The following is a 24654-nucleotide window of genomic DNA, read 5'->3' as shown; positions in this document are numbered from 1 at the left end:
TAAACCAGTCATGCAAAAATGATTTTACCATAGATGGAATTCTCAGATTCCTGTTCATCTTCCCATTCAGCATTAACAGATACTTATGCTCTGAAGAGAGAAAATGCAGAATAGAGAGGTTAACTCTTACACGTCGCTCTCAGGATATCAGGTCCACTATCAAACTTCTCTGCAGGATTCATGTAACTGTTGTTCTATCCCCTCTAGCCTACCTTCTTGGCACTTTGAAGTATTTTCTGGTGATAGTTGAATGGCATAATGCTGTAGCCAATTTTATTTGCTGATATATCTTCTTTGGACAGTAAATGGGACTTAGTCTGACAAAACTCAGGGCAAATGTGCATAAGTTTCTAGCACTTACCGAGGGTAGCTGGATATGGCCTCCGCCATGCTCTTTTCTTTATGTTGTGATACTGGGTTTGTTGCTCTTCCTTATTACTCCCCCCAGTGTCCCTCCCCACAATCACAATGCCACAGTCTTTGAACAAATAAGAGGAATCTGAGTGAGCAGAACAGGAAAGACTTTGGAGATTTGGCTAACAGAGATTGGAGGATACAAAGATGCTGTCTGAGGAGAAAAATTTAGATTCTGTTATTCCTATTTCTATGTTATTTACACCCAATAAATATTAAGACCTATTACAGATGCACCATTCAAGCTTTGAGAATAATTCCAATAGTGTTCTCTGGCCCTGACCTAGCTTAAGGTCATAGTGTCCTGCTTTCTGGTCATGGCTTCCTGACTGGAGCATGGTGCCTTTGTTAGTAATCCAGGAAATCCAGGAAAAATGCACCTTTGTAGGAGCTGGGAAATAAACTGCCTTAATTCCCCAATTCTCACTATGTGTTTCTGCCAGTTAATGTGGACACCCATCCTTTAGCTGGTTGACACAGCCATGATTGCTGCTGTCAAAAAGTCAATTAGGCTACGCATCTCGGCCTTCATCTCAAAGAGAACAAAGTTTCTGTATTTCTGAAGATTCAACCTTCAGGTTCAAAGTCACCATCCTAAGTCTGGGTGCCAAGAGAGCTGCCTTTAAGGACCTCTTCCCCTGTTCAGAGCCTCTGAGACATTTTTCATTATCTCTCACCTTAGTAAATTTCTCTAAATTTTCTTTTCAACTTCTGATCTTGATTACTCTCCTTTCTCTTTTCATTTCCTCATGTTCTTTGACACTTCCTAGAGCATCCTACCCCACAGGGTTAATTACTTCTACTTTTCTTTGTTTTCTGTTACAATTTTTAGCATATACTACCAAGGCATAAAATACCAATGTTTACTCAAAAGCACACAAAGCAGTAGCTCTTGTCTATAGTAAAAGAAGATACCAAAGCAATTAAAGATCAATTACACTCTAGGCTATAAATCAGAGAGCTGGGTCATCATTTTGGTTTTACCATTTCTAATTGTGTGACCTTGGACAAGTCAATTTCACAGAACCCTTAACTTATTATTTGTAAAATGACCTCTAATACCCATCCTGGTCAAATGTTCTATGATTTTTAAAAAGTTATTTTGGTGAAGTCAACCATATCTTCCTGTTAAAACAAAACTCATGTTGAACCAAAGAAAATAGAAAATACTCTTTTTTTTTTTTTTTAAAGCATGCATTAGGCACTTACATATGAGCTAAAATATGCCTACCTCTGGATCTATATGTGTAGGTTAACTATTGCTACAATGTTGTGTAATAATCACACAATTTCAGTGGCATGCAACAGTATTTAACTTATGTGCCTGTTGAGGTAGACTGTGGGTTTTGCTGATCTAGACTGGGCCAGACTTGGGTAGTTCTGCTCCGTGAGCCTTTCTTTTTCTTCTTGACACTAGTAGGCTAGTCTGAAAATGATCTTCTCATGGTGATGGTAGAAAAGAAGAGAGCGAAACCAATCGTAGAAGTACTTTTCAAACCGTAGGTTAGTCATGCCCATGATACTCCATTGCAAAACAAATCACATTGTCAAGTTGAGGTATGCTCCTGGTGCAGGTGGGTAAGGAAATGAATATATGAATAACAATGTTAACTAACACATAGTGCTTTGGAAATGAGCGACAAACATGTTTACATATGGCTTTTTCTAAGTGAAAATGAAACTTTAGGGATTAGAGTCTAGTATTGCTATTTTTCCTATGAGACAGAGCTAAATTCACTTCTAGTGACAGGAGTTGCTGGTTGAGACACTCTATGAATTTACTTGCACACAATTTAGGGTTCAAATGAAACTGTCATTTTAGTCAAATAAGGGTGGTCAAGCTCACAGCACTACCTAAAAGGCAACTGGAGCCCCTCCAATTTGCAGGTTTGTGAAAAGTTCCTCTGAACTACTCACTGAAGATCCCTCCATTTATAAGCAACTGCTCACTCTATTCAAGTGGTAATGAATGTGCAAATGCTGGCTGGAACTTAATTACGAGACTAAAAGAGTGTACTTCAAAGAAGAGCTAATATAAAAACACAGTGAGACACCTGTCATGTGATAGATTGATAAATTACATGGATTTATGTTATACTGTAAAACTGTCTCTCCCTTTAGTGAAACAATCCAAATACCTCCAACTCTGCCACTCTCTACCCCCACTTTCTACTTATATTCACATGTTCTAGTAAAACAGTAAAATAAAGCCATAATGCTTTATACACAAATTACTGATGATTAAGTCGCGTTAAATACAAATAACTATACACATGAAGCAAAGCAACAGTCATACATATGAAGCTAGCATGTGTTTCTTGAGAACTAATAAGGAATTATAGATAAATAATTAAGGCAGGTAAACCATTTATTTTTCTAGTTGTTGAGCTGTATTTCAGTAATCTATTGCTATGTAACAAATTATTCTCAAAATTAATCATGTCAAACAATATGCACTTATTATTTTATAGTGTTAGAAGTTCAGAAGTTTAGAAAAAGGCTTAGCTGGGTAGTTCTGGCTCTCTTTAGGTCTTGGTCAAAAGATCAACTGAAGTTGCAATTATCTGAAGACTTGACTGGAGGCTGGAATATCTGCTTCCAAGATGGCTTCCTTACATGGCTGGCAAGTTGGTGCTTATTAGCAAAATACCTCAGTTCCTTGACAGGTAGATTTCTCAATAGGGCTGCCTGGGTGTCTTCATGGCATGGGAATGGACCTTTCCCAGTGTCAGTGGTCAAAGAGAGATCAAAGTGGAAGCCACAGTGTATTTTGTGACCTAGCCTTGGTCATTTCTAAGCTTTTTTGGCTATACCAAGGATGAGACTGGTACTCGATCTCAACATTGTGCAAGTGCATGACCCTGAGTGTGAATACCTCCTTAAATTTTTTTCCCTAGATACATTGATTGCCTCACCTTAATCCTGGCCCCAGGTTATACAAATCATCTGTATTCAGCATCAGAGGGAACTGTATAAGAGTGTGAACAGTAGGAGGCACGAACATTGGGGCTCATCTTGGAGGCTGGCCACCACAAGAGTTAAGCACCTACCTAAGATTCTGAGTGATGAGAAAAACTTCCACTGGCTCGATGGTTCTCAACTTTGCTGAACATGTGAATCATCTGCGAGTGCTGATGCCTGTGCCTCACTCCTCAGACGTTCTGATTTAATTAAACTGAAGTGTGACAGCCATGGTATTTAAGAAAAAGACATAATCTCCAAATAACTCTGCACAAGGTATTCTCATGTGCAGTCAGGGATAAGCATACTGCAAGTGAACTGAAGTTTCCTTTTGAGACTAAAGTCCACACAGAATTTGCCTATCACTATCTGTCAACAACATCTGTTTTTCCCTCCTGGAGCAGGGAGTGTGGGAAGGTTTCAAGAGACGAGGAGGATTAGTCATTTATTCCCTCACAAACTGTTGCTGAATACAGAACACGTCTGGCTGACTAGGTTTCTTCTCTGACACCTGCAAATTCTACTTCAACTGTTCTGTAAAAGATTGGTAGGAGCAGGGTTAATTAATCAGTGCTGATCTGATTTGAAGCTCTTTCTCTTTTTCAAAACAGATCAAAACAGGCAGGTTAAACGAACAGGAAAGTCCCCAGATGAAAAAGAGAAAAACAGGAATTAGATGAGTAGGGTTGGACATAGGCTGCCTGTTTACTTACAAAACAGTTTGGTACCAGTTTGATGGACATACACACGAAGGCACTCAGATGAAACCACTCTTGGCTAATATAATTTTAGAGGCCAGTGGAGTTTTACATCTTCTAGGCTACTTGGTTGTTGGCTAGTTATCTCTTTGATCCCTCTTCATCCTGGTCCACGTGGCAGGAGTCTGGGCTGAACATGGTGGGAAGACAGTGAAGGAGGATTGAAAATGTGGTTCCTGTGCAAAGTATTCTGTTTCCCGTCCATGAAAATAAACAACAGAATTTCAATATGAAGACTAACTATACTTCTCCATTACTTGGCAGCCTCGTTAGAACTGTTACATTTTCTTTTTCCTATAATTATTATCTTAGGGAATGCAACAAAGTCCCAGGATTTTGGCAAAGAGTTTACAATGTTGATAGATGTTCAAATAAGAGGATCAGGCATAGGCATACACTTGAAACCATTGCTGTCCTTCCATCAGAGGATTTAAATGAAAATACTGTATTTTTTAAATGATGGCAGACTAATATGTACTTCTTACATAAGCAGGAAAACCACTACAAATTGCATTGAGTGTGAACATGACATATCCTGTCACTCTTGGTTAAGCTTCAGGCATTTGAAGATGAAGGGGGGTGAGTTGCTGGGAAAACAGGTCACTCACTTCTGACTTCCATTTCAGCTGCAGCAAAGGCGTGGCTGAAGAGCGACTATATTAATAAAGCACAATGTCTACCTTCTCAATAGGATTCCAGCAGAGTTCTGCTATAGGGCAAAGTCTCATGAGACTAGAGGGTCTCCATCTCATGATAAGGCAGATCACTTTCGTTGGGCTCTTGAATGCAAGTGTACTTGATAGGAGGGGGTGGTGGCTTGAAAGGTGGAGGTCTTTCCATGCTAGGAACAAAATATTGGTCTTTCAGTGCCAAGAATGTGAGGCAGTCTTAGGCACACACACACAGACATGCGTTGTTTCTTTAAAGGAGAACACAGATTGATGAGAAAGAGACATACCCTCCCAGTTCTTTCAGCATTTTTGCTGGCATAACCCTGTGCTTGTTAGTCCTGTCAACCATTTGAACCTCATGATGTTACTATTAGTTAATATTTAGATGGTACTTTGTAGTTTGCAAAGTGTTTTTATCATAACATTATTTACTTTGTGTGCAGGAAATGCATCACCATTTACAGATAAAACTGAGGCCCAGAGGGTTTTTTTGTTTTTGTTTTTTGTTTTTTTTTTTTTTTTTTTTGAGATGGAGTCTCGCTCTGTCGCCCAGGCTGGAGTGCAGTGGCCAGATCTCAGCTCACTGCAAGCTCCGCCTCCCGGGTTCCTGCCATTTTCCTGCCTCAGCCTCCCGAGGAGCTGGGACTACAGGTGCCCGCCACCTCGCCCGGCTAGGTTTTTGTATTTTTTTTTTTTTTTAGTAGAGACGGGGTTTCACCGGGTTAGCCAGGATGATCTCGATCTCCTGACCTCGTGATCCGCCCGTCTCGGCCTCCCAAAGTACTGGGATTACAGGCTTGAGCCACCGCGCCCGGCCGGCCCAGAGGTTTTAAACAACTTGCTCAAGAGAACCAGACAGACGATTCAAGTCTTTTCACCAGAACTGATACTCTGCATGAAAACTGCCTCCTAATAGAAGAAATGTTTCTCTTATGTGGATTAAAATTTTCCTCCCGAGACTAAATCTTAAAATTCTAGGATTTAAGACTGAAGCTTTGCATATAGCCTCTTTGCTAACCCTAGCCCCAGCCTTTGCCCGAACACTCACTATGTACTGTGGGGATATGGTAGAGATGGGAAGTAAATCTCTTCTTGATCCCTGAGTACTGGCTAGATAATGCCTAAATCCCTTTTGTTTGAATCAGTGAACATTCTTAAAGCCATCTTTGCACAAAGCACTATTTCATGTTAGTGCAAGTCATCTCTTTTTCAGAAACACGTTAAAGAGCCAAGTTAGTGTGGAATTTAGCTATACAAATGCTCTAGCTATCTTGATATCAGGAATCAGAAATATATCTGTGAACATCTTTATGTCCATCACTCAAACACCTCCATGCCCTGGCAATCCATAGCCTCTTAGGAGAGATAAAGAGTGGGTGGTGGGGGAAGGAGGATGGAGAGATTGATTCTTATCTCCATATAAAACAAACATTTGAATACAGAACAATTTAAAAAATCAATTCAGATTTTCAGATTTCATTTGTTCATTTAATATAAAGCTCTCTAATCCCTGTTACCCAATTTTCAGATGCTTTAATGGAGACTTCATATGTATTAATAGGTAGGTACAATGCTACAAAATGTGCACTTTTGTTTTACTTTTGTTTTTTGGAGGAATTATGAGTTTCTCAAGGTCATGTGGTGGCCAAATTGTAGTCCTTGGAAAAGAACCCAGAATTTCTAACTTCTGGTTTAGTGTTGTATTCACCACTCCCTGTATGTGGTTATAGGGTCTTCAAGGATACTCTGCAAAAGGTAGAAAAGCATATGGCAAGATGGTTAATGTTATCTTAGAGCAGTAGTAAGACAAGTGGAAGATCAGCTCTGGGTACTGGGGTCTCTTCCAATGATGGCCCACTCCAGACTGACTCAAAATAGCAAGTCAGAAAAATGAGGCTTAACCTTATGTACCATTTCAGCCTGCTGATTGGAGAAGGGTTTTTGGAAAACATTTCAACAAGGCAAAAAGGAGTAACCCAATGCTTACTTTCTTTTCTGCTTGGGAAAAAAGGAAAAGGGCAGTAAAAGCCCACCCTAGTAAAAAAGCGGCTGGAAATCTCTTAAAATTACCTTTCTCACTCAATTTCACACTCGAGCATCTAGGACCAGCGGAGTCTAGGCAGTTCAAAGATGCATGAAAATGAAAAAATAATGAAGATTAAAAGAAAGATCAGTTTTAGTTTTGAGGGGAGGTAAGGCTCAGTTCTCATTTCATGTCCACGGACTTGCTCTATCTGACGAACGTTACAGCCTGACTAGGCCAATGCAGAGAGGGATACTGAGTCAGGAGTTGTGTATTTAATCCCAACTGTGTGATGCTGGGAAAGCTATATAATCTCTCTGAGCTTCTGTGAGCCTTATTTCTTCATTAAAATATGGGAGGAACTTCACAGAGTAATAATATATTGTACTGATGAATATTTTACAATGAAAAGTTGTCAGTTCCTATATATGTTAATATTATACTCACATTTCTTTTTGGTATTGACACCATTTTCTCACTCCAAGACCAAACAATATCATGCAGCAAAAGAGTAAAGCTGCTACAATCACTGGCCAGGACATTCCATCTTTGGGCTTACTGACCACAATACCTGAAAAGGGCATAAAGAAAGATGAACTTTGGCTTTTGGAAAACAGGATTAATTAAACTATTTCTCCTACGTGAAACATATTTTCTTCAAAGGCCATGGGGATTCTCATTGGCTATGATCATACTCTAGAGGTGGGCATGTCTATGCCTTGTTACCTACACGAGGTGATAACTTTTAGGAGTTAATGATGTATCCTATCAGAAAATGTCCATGGATATATATATAAGCATACATATGTATCATGAATATATACCTCTTTTATTACAAGTGGGGGCATATTATACACACTGTTCTGTCCACGGCTTCTTTTTCTTTTTCACTATTTTAGGTTCAGGGGTACATGTGCAAGTTTGTTACACAGGTAAATTACTTGCTGTGGGGATTTGGTGTACAAATTATTTTGTCACCCAGGTAATCAACGTAGTGCCGGATAGGTAGGTTTTTTTTTGTTTTTTGGTTTTTTTAATCTTTACCCTCCTCTCAACCTTCAGAAGGCCTCAGTGTTTGTTGTTCTCTTCTTTGTGTCCATACGTACTCAGTGTTTAGTTCCCACTTATTAGTGAGAACATGCTGTATTTGGTTTTCTATTCCTGTGTTAGTTTGCTTAGGATAATGGTCTCCAGTTCCATCAGTGTTGCTGCGGAGAATATTATCTCATTCTTTTTTATGGCTTCATAGTATTCCATGGTGTATATGTACCATGTTTTCTTTATCCAGTCACTGTGGATGGGCTTTTAGGTTAGTTCCATGTCTTTGCTATTGTTAATAGTGCTGTGATGAACATACGTGTTCATCTGTCTTTATGGTAGAACAATTTATATTCCCTTGGGTATATATCCAATATAATAAGATTGTTGGTTCAAGTAGTAATTTTTTTTTTTAAGTTCTTTGAGCAGTAGCCAAACTGCTTTCCACAATGGCTGAACTAATTTATATTCCCACCGGCAGTGTATAAACATTCTCTTTTCTCCACAATCTCACCTGCATCAGTTTCTTTCTTTCTTTCTTTATTTTTCTTTTTTTTTTTTTTTTTTTTTTACTTTTTAGTAATAGCCATTCTAACTTATGTGAGATGGTATCTCATTGTGGTTTTAATTTGCATTTCTCTAGTGATTAGTGATTTTGAGCTTTTAAACTAATCTAAGAATGTAAAAACCATTTTACATTTTTAACATTTTACATTTTACATGTTTTTAAAGAATAAGAGGCCAAAAGATGTACACCTGGCCTCTTTTTCTTAAAAAAACATTCTTGAAATACTTTCCATAGCACTGCACAGAGATTCACCTCATTCTATTAAATGACTGGATAGTTCAATGGATATATCAGTTTATTTAATTTATCTCACAATGTTAGATCGTTAAATTGTTTCCAGACTTTGTTATTGCTAATGATACTCCAGTGAAATTTCTTATACATGATAGATAGATCTTTAGGTACTTCGATTACATAGATCATTTGGGCAAAAAGCTATCCGGATTGGTTTTCTTTCCTTGTCTCAACTAGGTAGTAAACTGCTTGTGAGTGAAGCAAGGATTTAAATTTCTTTCATTTCCCCGTTTTTATTACACTGCTTTTCATACAGCAAAATCTCAAAAAATACAGGTCAAAGAACTAGATTTAATATTTGCTATGACATCTTTTCTGTGTTCGTACAAAGACTGGACTGAAACCATGTGATGTTCTCATGTTAGCATTGGTTAGAGTGTTGAAGACTTCTCCCTTTCATACAACATACATCCAGGAATTCAAGGTCTTCCTGATTCTCAACCCTGTCAAAGTAGAAACTGAGGGTTCCCTGGAGACCCATGTAGTCCAATAATACATAATCATGTGATACATTGTATATACAGATGACTAGAAAGTTTACATAGTTCAAACCACTAGAGTAGTATGATCATGAAAGAGACAATTGGTCAACTCAGGTCTAGACAAAGTTCTGTTTCATGCAGGTCAAAATTTACTAAGCTCCACCGTGGTAATATGGTGAGATATAATATTTTATCTCCAGAGTTTTAGATAAAGGAAAGAACAAAAGGTTTTATTTTATTTTTCCATAAGTTATTGGGGTACAGGTAGTATTTGATTACATGAGTAAGTTCTTTAGTGGCTATTTATGAGACTATGGTGCACCCATCACCCAAGCGGTATACACTGCACCATATTTGTAGTCTTTCATCTGTCGCCCCCTCCCACTCTTCCCTTCAAGTCCCCAAAGTCCATTGTGTCATTCTTATGTCTTTGTGTCCTCATAGCTTAGCTTCCCACATATCAGTGAGAATGTACAATGTTTGGTTTTTCATTCCTGAGTTACATCACTTAGAATAGTAGTCTCCAATCTCATCCAGGTCACTGCAAATGCTGTTGATTCATTCCTTTTTTATGGCTATGTAGTTTTCCGTTTTGTGTGTGTGTGTGTGTGTGTGTGTGTGTGTGTGTATAAAACAGTTTCTTTATCCAGTCATTGATTGATGGGCATTGGGTTGGTTCCACAATTTTGCAATTGTGAATTGTGCTGCTATAAACATGCATGTGCAAGTATCTTTTTTGAATAATGACTTCTTTTCCTCTGGGCAGATATCCAGTAGTGGGATTGCTGGATCAAATGATAGCTCCACTTTTAGTTCTTTAAGGACTCTCCACACTGTTTTCTCTAGTGGCTGTACTAGTTTACATCCCCACTAGCAGTGTAGAAGCATTTGCTGTTCACCACATCCATGCCAACATCTACTATTTTTTTATTTTTTTGGTTATGGCCATTCTTACAGGACTAAGGTGGTATCTCATTGTCGTTTTGATTTGCATTTCCCTGATTATTAGTGATGTTGAGCATTTTTTCATATGTTTGTTAGCCATTTGTATATCTTTTGAGAATTGTCTATTCATGTCCTTAGCCCACTTTTTGATAGGGTTGTTTGCTTTTTTCTTACTAATTTGTTTGAGTTAGTTGTAAATTCTGGATAGTAGTCCTTGGTCAGATGTATAGATTGTGATGGTTTTCTCTCACTCTGTGGGTTGTCTGTTTACTCTGATTATTGTTCCTTTTGCCGTGGAAAAACTCTTTAGTTTAATTATGTCCCAGCTATTTATCTTTGTTTTTATTGCATTTGCTTTGGGTTCTTGGTCATGAAATCCTTGCCTCAGCCCATGTCTAGAAGAATTTTTCCAATGTTATCTTTTAGAATTTTTATAGTTTCAGGTCTTAGGTTTAAGTCCTTAATCCATCTTGAGTTGATTTTTGTATAAGGTGAGAGATGAGGATCCAGTTTAATTCTCCTACATGTGGCTAGCCAATTATCCCAGCACCATTTATTGAAAAGGGTGTCCTTTCCCCACTTTATGTTTTTGTTTGCTTTGTTGAAGATCAGTTGGCTGTAAGTAGTTGGGTTTATTCTGTTCCATTGGTCTATGTGTCTATTTTATACCAGTACCATGCTGTTTTGATAGCTATGGCTTTATAGTATAGTTGGAAATCAGATATGTGATGACTCCAGATTTCTTCTTTTTACTTAGTCTTGCTTTGGCTATGTGGGCTCTTTTTTGGTTCCATATGAATTTTAGAATTGTTTTCTCTAATTTTGCGAAGAATGATGGTGGTATTCTGATGGGGATTGCATTGAATTTGTAGTTTGCTTTTGGCAGTATGGTCATTTTCACAATATTGATTCTACTCATCCATCAGCATGGGATGTGTTTCCATTTGTTTGTGTCATCTATGATTTATGTCATCAGTGTTTTGTAGTTTTTCTTTTAGAGGTCTTTCGACTCCTGTGTTAAGATATTCCTAAGTATTTTATTTTATTTTATTTTTTGCAGCTATTGTAAAAGGGGTTGAGTTCTTGATTTGATTCTCTGCTTGGTCGCTGTTGGTGTATAGATGAGCTACTGATTTGTGTACATTAATCTTGTGTTCGGAAATTTTGCTGAATTCTTTTATCAGTTCTAGGAGCCTTCTAGAGGAGTCCTTAGGGTTTTTAAGGTAAACAATAATCATCATCAAACAGTGACAGTTTGATTTCCTCTCTACTGACTTAGATGCACTTTATTTCTTTCTCTTGTCTGATTGCTTTGGCTAGGACTTCCATTACTACGTTGAAGAGGAGTGGTGAGAGTGGGCATTCTTGTCTTGCTCTAGTTCTCAGAGGGAATGCTTTCATCTTTTCCCCATTCAGTATTATGTTGGATGTGGATTTGTCATAGATGGCTTTTATTACATTAAGGTATGTCCCTTGTATGCCAATTTTGCTGAGTTTTAATCATAAAGGGATGCTGGATTTTGTTGAATTTTTTTTCTTTTGTATCAATTGAGGTGATCATGTGATTTTTGTTTTTAATTCTGTTTATGTGGTGTATCACATTTATTGGCTTGTGTATAATAAACCATCCCTGCATCCCTGGTATGAAACCCACTTGATCATGGTGGGTTATCTTTTTGATATGTTGTTGAATTTGGTTAGCTAGTTTTTTTGTTTTTTTGTTTGTTTGTTTGTTTGTTTGTTTGTTTTAAAGGATTTTAGCATCTATGTTCAGCAAGGATATCAGTCTGTAGTTTTCTTTTTTGGTTATGTCCTTTCCTGGTTTTGGTGTCAGGTGAGGCTGGCTTCATAGAATGAATTAGGAAGGGTTCCTTCTTTCTCTATCTTGTGGAATAGTGTCAATAGGATTGGTACCAATTCTTTCTTGAATGTCTGGTAGAATTCTGCTGTGAATCCATCTGGTCCTGGACTTTCTTTTGTTGGTAATTTTTTTTTTTTTTAGATGGAGTCTCAGTTTGTCACCCAGGCTGGAGTGCAATGGCACAATCTTGGCTCACTGCAACCTCTGCTGCCCAGGCTCAAGCAATTCTCCTGCTTCAGCCTCCCAAGTAGCTGGGATTATAGGCGCCTGCCACTGCACCTGGCTAATTTTTGTATTTTTAGTAGAGACAGGTTTTCACCATCTTGGCCAGACTGGTCTTGAACTCCTGACCTCATGATCCACTGGCCTCGGCCTCCCAAAGTGCTGGGATTACAGGCATGAGCCACTGCACTCGGACCTTGTTCGTAATTTTTAAATTGCCATTTCAATGTTACTGCTTGTTATTGGTCTGTTTGGAGTATCTAATTTTTCCTGATTTAAGCTAGGTGGGTTGTATTTTTCCAGAAATTTATCCATGTCTTCTAGGTTTTCTAGTTTATGTGCATAAAGGTGTTCATAATAGCCTTGAATGATCTTCTGTATTTTTGCGGTGTCGGTTGTAATAGCTCCCATTTCATTTCTTAATGAGGTTATTTGGATTTTCTCTTTTCTTTTATTGGTTAATCTTGCTAATGGTCTATGCATTTTATTTACCTTTTCAAAGAACCAGTTTTTGTTTCATTTATCTTTTGCGTTTTTGTTGTTGTTTCAATTATATTGTGCTCTGATCTTGGTTATTTCCTTTCTACTGCTGGATTTGGGTTCAGTTTGTTCTTGTTTCTCTAGTTCCTAGGTGTGACCTTAGATTGTCTGTTTGCACTCTTTTAGATTTTTGATGTAGGTGTTTAGGGCTGTGAACTTTCCTCTTAGCACCACCTTTGCTGTATCCCAGAGGTTTGACAGGTTGTGTCATTACTGTAATTCAGTTCAAATAATTTTTAAATTTCCATCTTGATTTCATTTTTGACTCAATGCTCATTCAGGAGCAGGTTATTTGATTTCCATGTATTTGCGTGGTTTTGAAGGTTCCTTTTGGAATTGATTTCCAGTTTTATTCCACTGTGGTCTGACAGAGTGCTTGATATAATTTCGGTTTTCTTAAATTTATCGAGGCTTGTTTTATGGCCTATCATATGGTCTATCTTGGAGAAAGTTCCATGTACTGTTGAATAGAATGTATATTTTGCAGTTGTTGGATGAAATGTTATGTATATATCTGTTAAGTCCATTTGTTCCAACGTATAGTTTAAATCTGTTGTTTCTTTGTTGATTTTCCGTCTTGATGACTGGTCTAGTGTTGTCAGTGGAGTACTAAAGTCCCCCACTATTATTTTGTTGCTGTCTGTCTCATTTCTTAGGTCTATTAGTAATTGTTTTATAAATTTGGGAGCTCCAATGTTAGGTGGATATATGTTTAGGATTGTGATATTTTCCTGTTATACAAGGTCTTTTACCATGATATACTGTCCCTCTTTGTCTTTCTTAACCACTGTTGCTTTAAAGTTTGTTTTGTCTGATATGAGAATAGCTACCCCTGCTCACTTTTGGTGTCCATTGGCATGAAATGCCTTTTTCCACCTCTTTACTTTAAGTTTATATGAGTCCTTATATGTTAGGTGAGTCTCCTGAAGGAAGCAAATAGTTGATGGGTGAGTTCTTATCCATTCTGCGGTTCTGTATCTTTTAAGTGGAATATTTAGGCCATTTACATTCAAAGTTAGTATTGAAATACGAGGTACCATTGCTTTCATCATGCTTTTTGTTATCTGTGTACTTTGGATTTTTGTTTTTGCTTTTTAACTTGTATTTTTGTTTTATAGGTCTTGTGTGATTTATGCTTAAAGAGGTTCTGTTTTGATGTGTTTCCAGAATTTGTTTCAAGATTTAGAGCTCCTTTTAGCAGTTCTTGTAGTGGTGGTTTGGTGAAATTCTCTCAGAATTTGTTTGTGTGAAAACAGCTGTATCTTTCCTTCATATATGATGCTTAGTTTCATTGGATACAAAATTCTTGGCTAAAAATTCTTTTGTTTGAGGAAGTTGAAGATAGGCCCCCAATCCCTTCTAGCTTGTAGGGTTTCTACTGAGAAATCTGTTGTTAATCTGATAGATTTTCCTCTGTAGGTTACCTGGTGCTTCCATCTCACAGCTCTGAGGATTCTTTCCTTTGTCTTAACTTTGGATAACCTGATGACAACGTGCCTTGGCAAAGATCTTTTTGCAATGAATTTCCCAGGTGTTCTTTGTGCTTCTTGTATTTGCATGTCTAGGGCTGTCACAAAGCTGGGGAAGTTTTCCTTGATTATACCCCAAATATGTTTTCCAGGCTTTTAGAATTCTTTTCTTCCTCCAGTACACCGATTATTCATAGGTTCAGTTGTTTAACATAATCCCAGACTTTTGGGGGCTTTGTTCATATTTTCTTATTCTTTTGTTTTTTGTCTTTGTTGGACTGGGTTAATTTGAAGATCTCATTTTTGAGCTCTGAATTTCTTTCTTCTACTTGTTCAATTCTATCACTGAGACTTTTGAGAGCATTTCACATTCCTAAAAGTGTGCCTAAAGTTTCCTGAATTTTTTATTTTTTTTCTTTAAGCTATCTATTTCCAGGAATATTTCTCCTTTCACTTCTTGTGTCACTTTTTTGGATTTCTTTGGGCTGGTCTTCACCTTTCTCTGGTCCCTCTCTGATTAACTTAATAACTAACCTCCTGAATTCTTTTTCAGGTAAATCAGGGATTTCTTCTTGGTTTGGATCCATTGCTGGTGAACTAGTGTGATTGTTTTGGGGGGTGTTGAAGAGCCTTGTTTTGTCGTATTACCGGGGTTGGTTTTCTGGTTCCTTCTCATTTGGGCAGGCTCCATCACAGGGAAGGTCTAGGGCTGAAGGCTGTCGTTCAGATTATTTTGTCCCACTAGGTATTCCCTTGATGTAGGCGCTCTGCCTTTTCCTATGGATGTGGCTTCCTGGGAGCTGAATGGCAGTGATTGTTGTCTCTCCTCTGGGTCTAGCCACCCAGCGAGTCTGCCTGGCTCCAGGGTGGTACTGGAGGCTGTCTGCATAGAGTCCTGTGATATGAACCATCTATGGGTCTCTCAGCCATGGATACCAGTGCCTGTTTCGGTGGAGGTGGCAGAGGGTGCAATGGACTCCATGAAGGTCCTTACTTTTGGTGGTTTAATCCTTTGTTTTTGTGCCGGTTGGCCGCCTGCTAGGAGGTGGAGCTCTCCAGAAAGCATCAGTTATAGTAGTCTGGAGAGGGACTGGTGGTGGGCAGGGCCTTAGAACTCCCAATATTATATGCCTGTTGTCTTCCACTATTAGGTTGGATAGGGAAGGACCATCAGGTTGAGGCAGGGCTAGGCATGTCTGAGCTCCGACTCTTCTTGGGCAGGTCTTGCTGCCACTGCTGTTGGGGATGGGGGTGAGATTCTCAGGTCACTGGAGTTATGTACCTAGGAGAATTATGGCTGTCTTTGCTGATTCATGCAGGTTGTCAGGAAAGAGGGGGAAAGCCGGCAGTCACAGGCCTCATCGAGCTCCCGTGCAAACTGAAGGGCCAGTCTCACTCCCACTGTGCCCCCTACCCTGCCAACAGCCCCGAGTCTGTTTCCAGGTGGAGGATGAGATGGGCTTGAAAATTTATGTGAGGCTATCCACCTCCCAGAGTATTTGGGGTGTCTCCTGGGTGCTACAGAAACAGTTTGTTTCCTTCAGAGGGTCTGGGGGTTTTCTCGGGATTGCTGGTTTGTTCTTGCAGTTGATCTGGAGCTAAAATTCACAGTGCAAGACTGCATGCTGCAGAGTTGCAATCTAGTCCTGCTTCCTGTCTGCCATGATCCCTCATTTTTGCCAAACAAAAAATTTTAAAGAGGTCTTACATCAATGCCTACAGTTTTTTCCCCCAACCAAATATAGAAAATGAGACCACTGCCGTCACAATGGAAGTGGAAAAGTGGAACTCCACTGCTGACCCATCTCTAAACTAGACAGCTCTTTAAGACACCAATATCTTAAAATATTTGTAGTACCTCAGTTTGCAGCTTTATTGCCACGACATGTGCAAGATGATGCTCCAATGATCAGAAGACTGTATGACCTTTGATACAAAATGAGCTGAGTACCTAGGTGTTGCGTTCACTAGTCAAGTGAACACCCCGAAGTTGATTATGCTTGTGAACCTACAATCATGACCTTCATTAGGAGGGTCCTAACTTTATTGAATCTTTTGCTCTCTCATGATATAAAAGAGGGATTACATTTTGCACGACAATATTATATTAATTATAGGAGTATGCTTTGTTCCAATGATTTCTTTCTCAGACTATGTTTTCATAGACCTGAAATGTTTTTTGCTACTTTTCACCTGGATAATTCTTATTTATTTTTCTCAGATTTTAATTTAAGTATCACATCCTCATAGAGTCCTGTCCTATCTTCCAATTAAAATCAGGACTTCCTGTTTGACTCCGACAACACCTTATCATAGCACTTGTCAAAAATAAATTTATTTGTGATTATTTATTTACTATACATGATCGCTAATAGATTATCATCTTCAGAAAGCCAGTGTTTTCACTGTATATCCAACAACTGGCATAGTGCCTGGCAAATGGTAGGTACTTGATAAATATTTGTTGAGGGAATAAAGCATAAAATCTCCCAAAATAGGACAAATGACTTACCAGTGATATGGACGTGATTAGTTTTCGTAGATCCATTGGCAGTTGTGGGGACTTCCGAAAATGCTCTGGTTGTGCTGGTAAAGACATTGTCTAGGAATATAATTGGGATATTTGGACAAGACATCTTAACTTGATCAAGTGGTATAAAATAATGACTGGGTTTCATATGCTATTTGAAATAACTCAATTTAAATTGTCTAAGTATCCCTTAAATATTATGTGTAAAGTTTATTAAGAACCAATTTATCACAAGGCTGGGATCCTGAGATTTGTCTAACAATTGCCAAAGGAATAAAATTTCCTATTGGTTGAAAAAAAATTCCTATTAATTGAAAAAAATATCCTATTGGTTGAAAATAGGAAAATTTCCTATTGGTTGAAAAAAAATAAAAAAGAAGCTCCATACTTCCAAACAACAAAATGATGTCTGCTAAAGAATCTCCATGAGAAATGTAAGTGGTACAGAAAAAGGCCAGAGTTGGGGGTCATGGATAAGTGACACTCTAATCCTATTCTCTTGGTATGAGAGGTTCAGCTGATCAAAGTACTGATTCTTCTCCACATCAATATGTTTGATAAGGTTAATACAAACTCCTTTGCAACATTAGACTAGACAAATTCATGTTGACTATTCTATTTTCCAATAAAATACTGAAATATATTTTTCATAGATGTAACTAGTAAAAAATGCTATCGTGTAGATTTTTTAAAAATAAAATGTATAAAAATCTAAGGCTTGGTCTCTATCGTCTTTGAATGGCTGAAAAGAATTTTGATTCCATTAATTGTAATTTTCATCATCAAGATGTACTTTTATATATCTATCTGAGGCTGGCTTCTTATCAGTTCTTGTTTTTACACCTGTGTCCAAATAAAGGTGATCACTACCTTCAGTGTCTCTAAATCTTCCCCAAGTACTCACCATGAAGTGTTGAGCCTGCACCCGAGGGGGATGAACTGTATGTTTCACTGGGTATCTGTGAAAATGCTAAAGGAAGAAGATATCAGAAGAGTTAACCTATATATGACTAGTTATTCTATTATCTCTTCTTGACTGCTAATTTAATGTAATAATTATAAAAAAAGGATATTAATGAATACTTAAAGCAAAATCATTAAACTGTTCCATAGCACACACTAGAATGTCCTCAAACAAAGTGGGAGTTGAAGGGATTCTTGTGGTTCCAATGTCCATATGGAAAGAAAACACTAGAAGGGGTTCCTCTAGCCAGAGTGTGTCATGCTCATTCCATAGATGAGCCAAAAAATGGAAGAGAATGAAGGTCCAGGTGTGTTATGGTGGCATTTAGTCAAGGAAAGCTGCCAATAGGACTTTGAGGACCTTGCTAGAACATGCATAAGGGAAGAAAATACTTTGTACTTGTGGGTCAGCTGACAGTCTTGCTGAACTGAGAAAACAAAACGTGTCAGCAGTGAATTATCAGACCCCTGTGGTCACAGGCCTTGTCAGCTGCTGAGTGAGTCCTTTTGAAGCATTTAGAGGCAAACCTTCCCCTTGAGTGGATGGCAGCAAACTCAGACAGCACATATGGCTTTTGAAATAGATCTAACAACTCATTTTGTTTATTGCCCTGTCTCTGGCAAGAAAGATTCGCTCCTTGGCAGACACCACATATCTGTATTTGATAAAAGGCCTGCAGTGCAATGTAAAGTAAAATAACTACAGTAATGCATGGTTGTAATCAGTACAAATATATTACATCCATTCATTTAAAATATTAGCATACGTGATGTTCGCAGTTAAAAGCTTTCTTGTATGTCAAGACCAAATCAAATGAGCAAAACCAAAATAAAACAAACCATACCCTCAGCCCTCCCCTTTCCTTGTTTCTCCTTAGATGCCAACAGCAGCTGCAGTTGCTGACAGAGGTGTGTGATCAGGCCCTCCAGAAGAGGTGAGAGTCCATTCTTTAGGGCTTGATTACAGGACAATTGGTCATAGCTATTTCCATTTGCGGTCACCTGAGAAGTAAGAGTGGTTTCATATGCAGCTTTTTTACAGTCTGAGTTCAGGGAGATGTTCTTATTTTCAGTATAACTCTCTGATCCTGCATACGTGATCTTTATTAATTTTTTGTCCTAGACAGAATACCAAGGCCTATTGACGATGATGGACTAAGCGTTTTTTAATGACTATGCCATTAGCCAAAATTTGATTTCCAAAGAACAATAACTGAAAAACAATTGGGACCAGGCCTAGATTTAGGTAAAAGTATGAAAAAGGCAGTTAACCTTGTAGTTTTTTTGCTAAATATGGTATGGTGACTCCTTTAATTTCTTACTTTCTAAACTTGATGTCTTTATTTTGCATCTCATCAAGGTATGTTTGCAAGAAAGAATGGGATAAATTAATTTATGCTAAAATCTAAACGGCTGAATAAGTGCTATCCATTTAAGGAAAATGGGTATTTAAAAAATATTTTCCATTTCATGTTTATTATCAGTGAGTCAATGTAGAACATTTTGTAATGGTTAGTGATGTGTGGACACTAATAGTTTTCAGCAAGTATACAGTGCCAGGCTCTTCTGGTCAATATTGATTTTCCCCAAGCAAAATAACCTAACATAACACAATTTCAGGAGATGGTCATACCATCAGCACAATTACAAATTACAAACATTACAACACTTAAAAGTATGCAATTTTCTTTTTGTAATTTCATAAAACTTCTTTTTGGACTTTTACTAACTTTCCCAATTTTAAAATACCTCTCATAATAATTAAAAAATCAAAAAAATAAGCCACTTTGGAAAAGTAGGGAGTTATTTTTCTAATTTTGACTTTGAGGTTTTTTGTTTTTGTTTTTAATCTGTTAACAACAGGTAGTGGGAAGTATGGTGAGAGAGATGAAGAAAATGGAGTTGCCTGTTGATGGATTCCAATGTCTGAAAATACTTAAATAGATAAAGGTAAACTTTCAAGACCAGAAATATATTGTAAAAAATAGTCTTTCATCAAGGTGAAGAGATGAACAATTCTGGTATCACTTGCTCTTGCAGAAGAGAACATCCTGAAGAATGCTTGTTTATAGAATCCTCTGTAAGACACAGTTGGCTACTTCTAGTGATTCATCTTTTGATGAAACAATACTTTCTTGAATGCTTATCCACTCTATCATTTAGAGATCTAATTTTCAGAATGTGAAAATTTGGCTAATTTGTATGCCCTTTTAAAGTCTTCTTGGGAGTCTCAGCAGAATTATGTTACCATTGTTTCTTTTGTTTTGAGACAGAGTTTCGCTCTTGTTACCCAGGCTGGAGTGCAATGGTGTAATCTCACTCACTGCAACCTCTGCCTTCCGGGTTCAAGTGATTCTCCCGCCTCAGCCTCCCGAGTAGCTGGGATTACAGGTATGTGCCACCACGCTCGGCTGATTTTGTATTTTCAGTAGAGATGGGGTTTCTCCATGTTGGTCAGGCTGGTCTCAAACTCCTGACCTCAAGGGATCCGCCTGCCTTGGCCTCCTAAAGTGCTGGGATTACATGCGTGAGCCACCGCACCTGGCCGCTATTGTCTTTGAATTGACTGAAATGTTCTGTGTACTTCAAGGCAACATCATGTTCATTAACTGCATGAGGCAATTCTCCTTTAAATCCTTTGAGTACACATTTTCACAAATCCACAAACAAACGCTACGTTGACATTCGGATGACAAACACCAGCTTGACTGATAAACTTCTCTACAGCACCAATATCTGCTGAAAATATGAACATGGATCCGTGTTACTGGAGCTTCTCAAGTAAATTATTATATCCTTCCTTGAGCATAACATCAAGTTCTTCCACAATTTCTTTATATTTCATTTTTTGGTAAAGCTTGTTCAACAAAGACACTATGTTGGGCAGCATACTATTCTACCATAAATGGGTACTTCTCTTGAAGTTAACAGGTTCAACTTCAATAATAAAATATTTTTCCTTCAGTTGCAATAACCTCTTTGACATTCACCTGTGACAAGTTCATAGTTGTCAATCATATTATGACACATTAGGCATCTTTTCCCATGGTAGGAGAATCTACTTAGTGTCATATCAAAGTCCATTATTATTAAAGTTTGGCATCTTCCTTTAATAAAACCACAGATAATTTGTTATCTTTGCAGGGTTCTTGATGCAAACTGAACTTTTCTGGAATTCCTGCATCATTTCTACATGCACAGCAGACTTTTGATGTCACTTCTTAGCTATTCAATATTCCTTAAGGCATTCTGAGTTCTTCTGTTTTTGATTGTGTCCTTGAACAACAGCATAGGTGGCAAACAATATCCAGAGATGCAAGGCCTGGCCACAGGAATCTTGATGAGCTTGATTTTTCATCTCATCTTCCTTTTCAAGGTGAATATGTACTGGGCCAGCACCACCTCTGCCACCCAGGTGCACACACTGGTGCTAGCTTCTGTGCCCACTTTTGCCATGTCCACCTGGTCCACAAATACGGCTCTCATACTCTTGTTGACAAAGATGATACTCACAAGCTTTGAAGGATGGGGCTTGTGCCTTAACTATGGGGAAACCCATGAAGCTCCCAGAAATGTGTGCAGGCGTGCCTGACTTTATTGCACATCACAGACACAGATACTGCTTTATTTATTTATTTATTTGTTTTTTTTTTTTTTTTTTTACAAATTGAAGGTTTGTGGCAACCCTGTGTCAAGCAAGTCTATAGGTGCCATTTTTCCAACAGCATGTGCTCAATTCATGTCTTTTCATGTCTTTGTGCCACATTTTGGTAATTCTTGCAATATTTCAAACTTTCATATTATTGTTATATCTATTACAGTAATCTGTGATCAGGAATCTTAGATGTTACCATTGAAATTGTTTTGAGGCACCACAAACTGCACCCATAGAAGATGGAGAACTTAATTGATAAATGTTGTGTGTGTTCTGACTGCTCCACTTACTGGTGGTTCTCCCATTTCTCTTCCTCTCCTTGGGCCTCTTTTTTTTTTTTTTTTTTAATCTGAGACAAAACAATATTGAAATTCGGCCAATTAATAATCCTAAAACGGTCTCTAAGTGTTCAAAGGAAAGGAAGAGAAGCACGTTTCTCACTTTAAATCAAATGCTAGAAATAATTAAGCTTAGTGAGGAAGGTATGTAAAAGCTGAGACAGGCTCAAAGCTAGGCCTTTTGGGCCAAATCATTAGCCAAGTTGTGAATGCAAAGAAAAAGTTCTTGAAGGCAACTAAAAGTGTCACCTCAGGGAACACATAAATGATGACACTGCTGATATGGAGAAAATTCGAGAACATGTGGTGTTTGGTTTTCTGTTCCTGCATTAGTTTGCTGAAAATAACAGGTTCCAACTCCACCCATGTCCCTGCAAAGGACAAGATCTCATTCCTTTTTATGACTGTATAGTATTCCATGGTGTATATGTATTACATTTTCTTTATCCAGTCTATTATTGATGGGCATTTAGGTTGATTCCATGTCTTTGCTATTGTGAACAGTGCTGCAATGAACATACTTGTGCATGTGTCTTGAATAATAGAATGATTTATATTCCTTTGGGTATACACTCAGTAATGGGATTGCTGGGTCGAATGATATTTTTGCCTCTAGGTCTTTGAGGAATTGTCACAATGTCTTCCACAATGTTGAACTAATTTACACTTCCGCCAACAGCGTAAAAGCATTCCTTTTTCTCCACACCCTCACTAGCATCTGTTGTTTTTTGACTATTTAGTAATAGACATTCTGACTGAGATGATATCTCATTGTGGTTTGATTTGCCTTTCTCTAATGATCAGTGATGTTGAGCTTTTTTTTTTTTTCATGTTTCTAACTACATGCATGTCTTCTTTTGACAACTGTCTGTTCATGTCCTTTGCCCACTTTTTAATGGGGTTGTTTGTTTTTTGCTTGTAAATTATTTACAGATGCTGGCTATTATACCTTTTTCAGATGGATAGATGGCAAAAATTTTATTCCATTCTGTAGGTTGTCTGTTTGCTTTGTTGATAGTTTCTTTTGCTGTGCATAAGCTTCTTAGTTTAATTAAATCCCATTTGTCAATTTTTGTTTTTGTTGTAATTGCTTGTGGCATCTTCATCATGAAATCTTTGCCTATCCTGTATCCTGAATGGTATAGCCTAGCTTTTTTTCTAGGGTTTTTATAGTTTTGGGTGTAAGTCTTTAATCCATCTTGAATTGATTTTTGTATATGGTGTAAGGAAGAGGTCCAGTTTCAGTTTTCTGCATATGGCTAGCCATTTCTCCCAGCACAACTTATTAAATAGGGAATCCTTTTCTCATTGCTTGTTTTTGCCAGGTTTGTCAAAGATTAGATAGTTGTACATGTGTGGCCTTATTTCTGGGTTCTCTATTCTGTTCTATTCATCTGTGTGTCTGTTCTTGTACCAGTACAATGTTGTTTTGGTTACTATAGCCCTGCAGTATAGTTTGAAGTCGGGTAGCATGATGCCTCCAACTTTGTTCTTTTTGCTTAGGGTTGCCTTGGCTGTTTGGGATCGTTTTTTGATTCCATACGAATTTTAAAATAGTTCTTTTCCAATTCTGTGAAGAATGTCTATGGCAGTTTAATGGAAATAGCATTGAATCTATAAATTGTTTTGGACAGTACGGGCATTTTCATGATACTGATTCTTCCTATCCATGTGCATGGAATGTTTTCCCATTTGTGTCATCTCTGATTTCTTTGAGCAGTGGCTTGTAGTTCTCCTTGAAGAGGTTCTTCACTTCCTTTGTTAGCTGCATTCCTAGGTATTTTATTCTTTTTTGTGATAATTGTGAATGGGAATTCATTCATGATTTGACTGTCAGCTTGTCTGTTGTTGGTGTATAGGATTGCTAGCAATTTTTGCACATTCATTTTGTATCCTGAGATCTTGCTGAAGTGGCTTGTCAGCTTAAGAAACTTTTGGGCTGAGACAATGTGATTTCCTAGATAAAGAATCATGTCATCTGCAGACAAAGATAGTTTTCACATCTTCCTTTATTCCTATTTAAATATGTTTTATTTCTTTCTCTTGCCCGACTGCCCTGGCCAGAGCTTCCAATACTATGTTGAATAGAAATGCTGAGAGAGGGCAACCCTGTACTGGTTTTCAAGGGGAATGCTTCCAAATTTTGCCCATTCAGCATGATACTGGCTGTGGCTTTGTCATATAAGGTTCTTATTATTTTGAGGTATGTTCCTTCAATCCCTAGTTTATCGAGAATTTTTAACATGAAGGGATGTTAAATTTTAATGAAGGTCTTTTCTGCATCTTTTGAGATAATCATGTGCTTTCTGTCTTTAGTTCTGTTTATGTGATGAATCACTTTTATTAATTAGTATATGTAGAACCAGTCTTGAATCCTGGGAATGAAACCAACTTGATCATGGTGGATAAGCTTTTTGATGTGCTGCTGAGTTTGGTTTGCTAGTATTTTGTTGAGGATTTTTGCATTGATGTTCATCAAGGATATTGGTCTGAAATTTTCTTTTTTTGTTGTATCTCTGCCAGGTTTTGGTGTCAGGATGGTGCTGGCCTCATGGAATGAGTTAGGAAGCATTTCCTTCTTTTAAATTTTTTAGAATGGTTTCAGTAGGAATGGTACCAGTTCTTCTTTGTTCCTCTTGTAGAATCCAGCTGTGAATCCATACAATCCTGGGATTATTTTGGTTGGTAGGTTATTAATTCCTGTCTCAGTTGCAAAACTTGTTATTGGTCTATTCAGGGATTCAGTTTCTTCCTGGTTCAGTCTTCAGAGGGTGTATATGCCTAGGAATTTATCAATTTCTTCTAAAGTTTTTAGTTTATTTGCAGAGAGGTGTTCATAGTATTCTTTAATGATTGTTTGTATTTCTGTGGGGTCAGTGGTAATATCCCTCTTATAATTTCTGATTGTGTTTGATTCTTCTC

At 37.9% G+C, this 24654-nt stretch overlaps 1 protein-coding gene across 1 annotated transcript in view; it reads right to left on the bottom strand.

The window, feature by feature from the left end:
* Window positions 1-1357: 1357 nt before the first annotated feature.
* Window positions 1358-24654, bottom strand: part of CD96 (CD96 molecule) — a 104664-nt gene continuing 81367 nt past the window's right edge. Inside the window, exons 10-13 of the mRNA XM_007985864.3 lie at window positions 17681-17746; window positions 16759-16848; window positions 7275-7398; window positions 1358-4974 (exon numbers count right to left, since the gene is read on the bottom strand). Of these exons, the coding sequence (XP_007984055.3) occupies window positions 4866-4974; window positions 7275-7398; window positions 16759-16848; window positions 17681-17746 (389 nt within the window). The 3' untranslated portion in view covers window positions 1358-4865. The remainder of the gene's footprint in view (window positions 4975-7274; window positions 7399-16758; window positions 16849-17680; window positions 17747-24654) is intronic.

This window comes from Chlorocebus sabaeus, chromosome 22 (assembly GCF_047675955.1).
Source record: "Chlorocebus sabaeus isolate Y175 chromosome 22, mChlSab1.0.hap1, whole genome shotgun sequence".
NCBI lineage: Eukaryota > Metazoa > Chordata > Mammalia > Primates > Cercopithecidae > Chlorocebus > Chlorocebus sabaeus.
The sequence above is the reverse complement of the archived record's forward strand: the minus strand, read 5'-3'. Positions and strand labels throughout refer to the sequence as shown.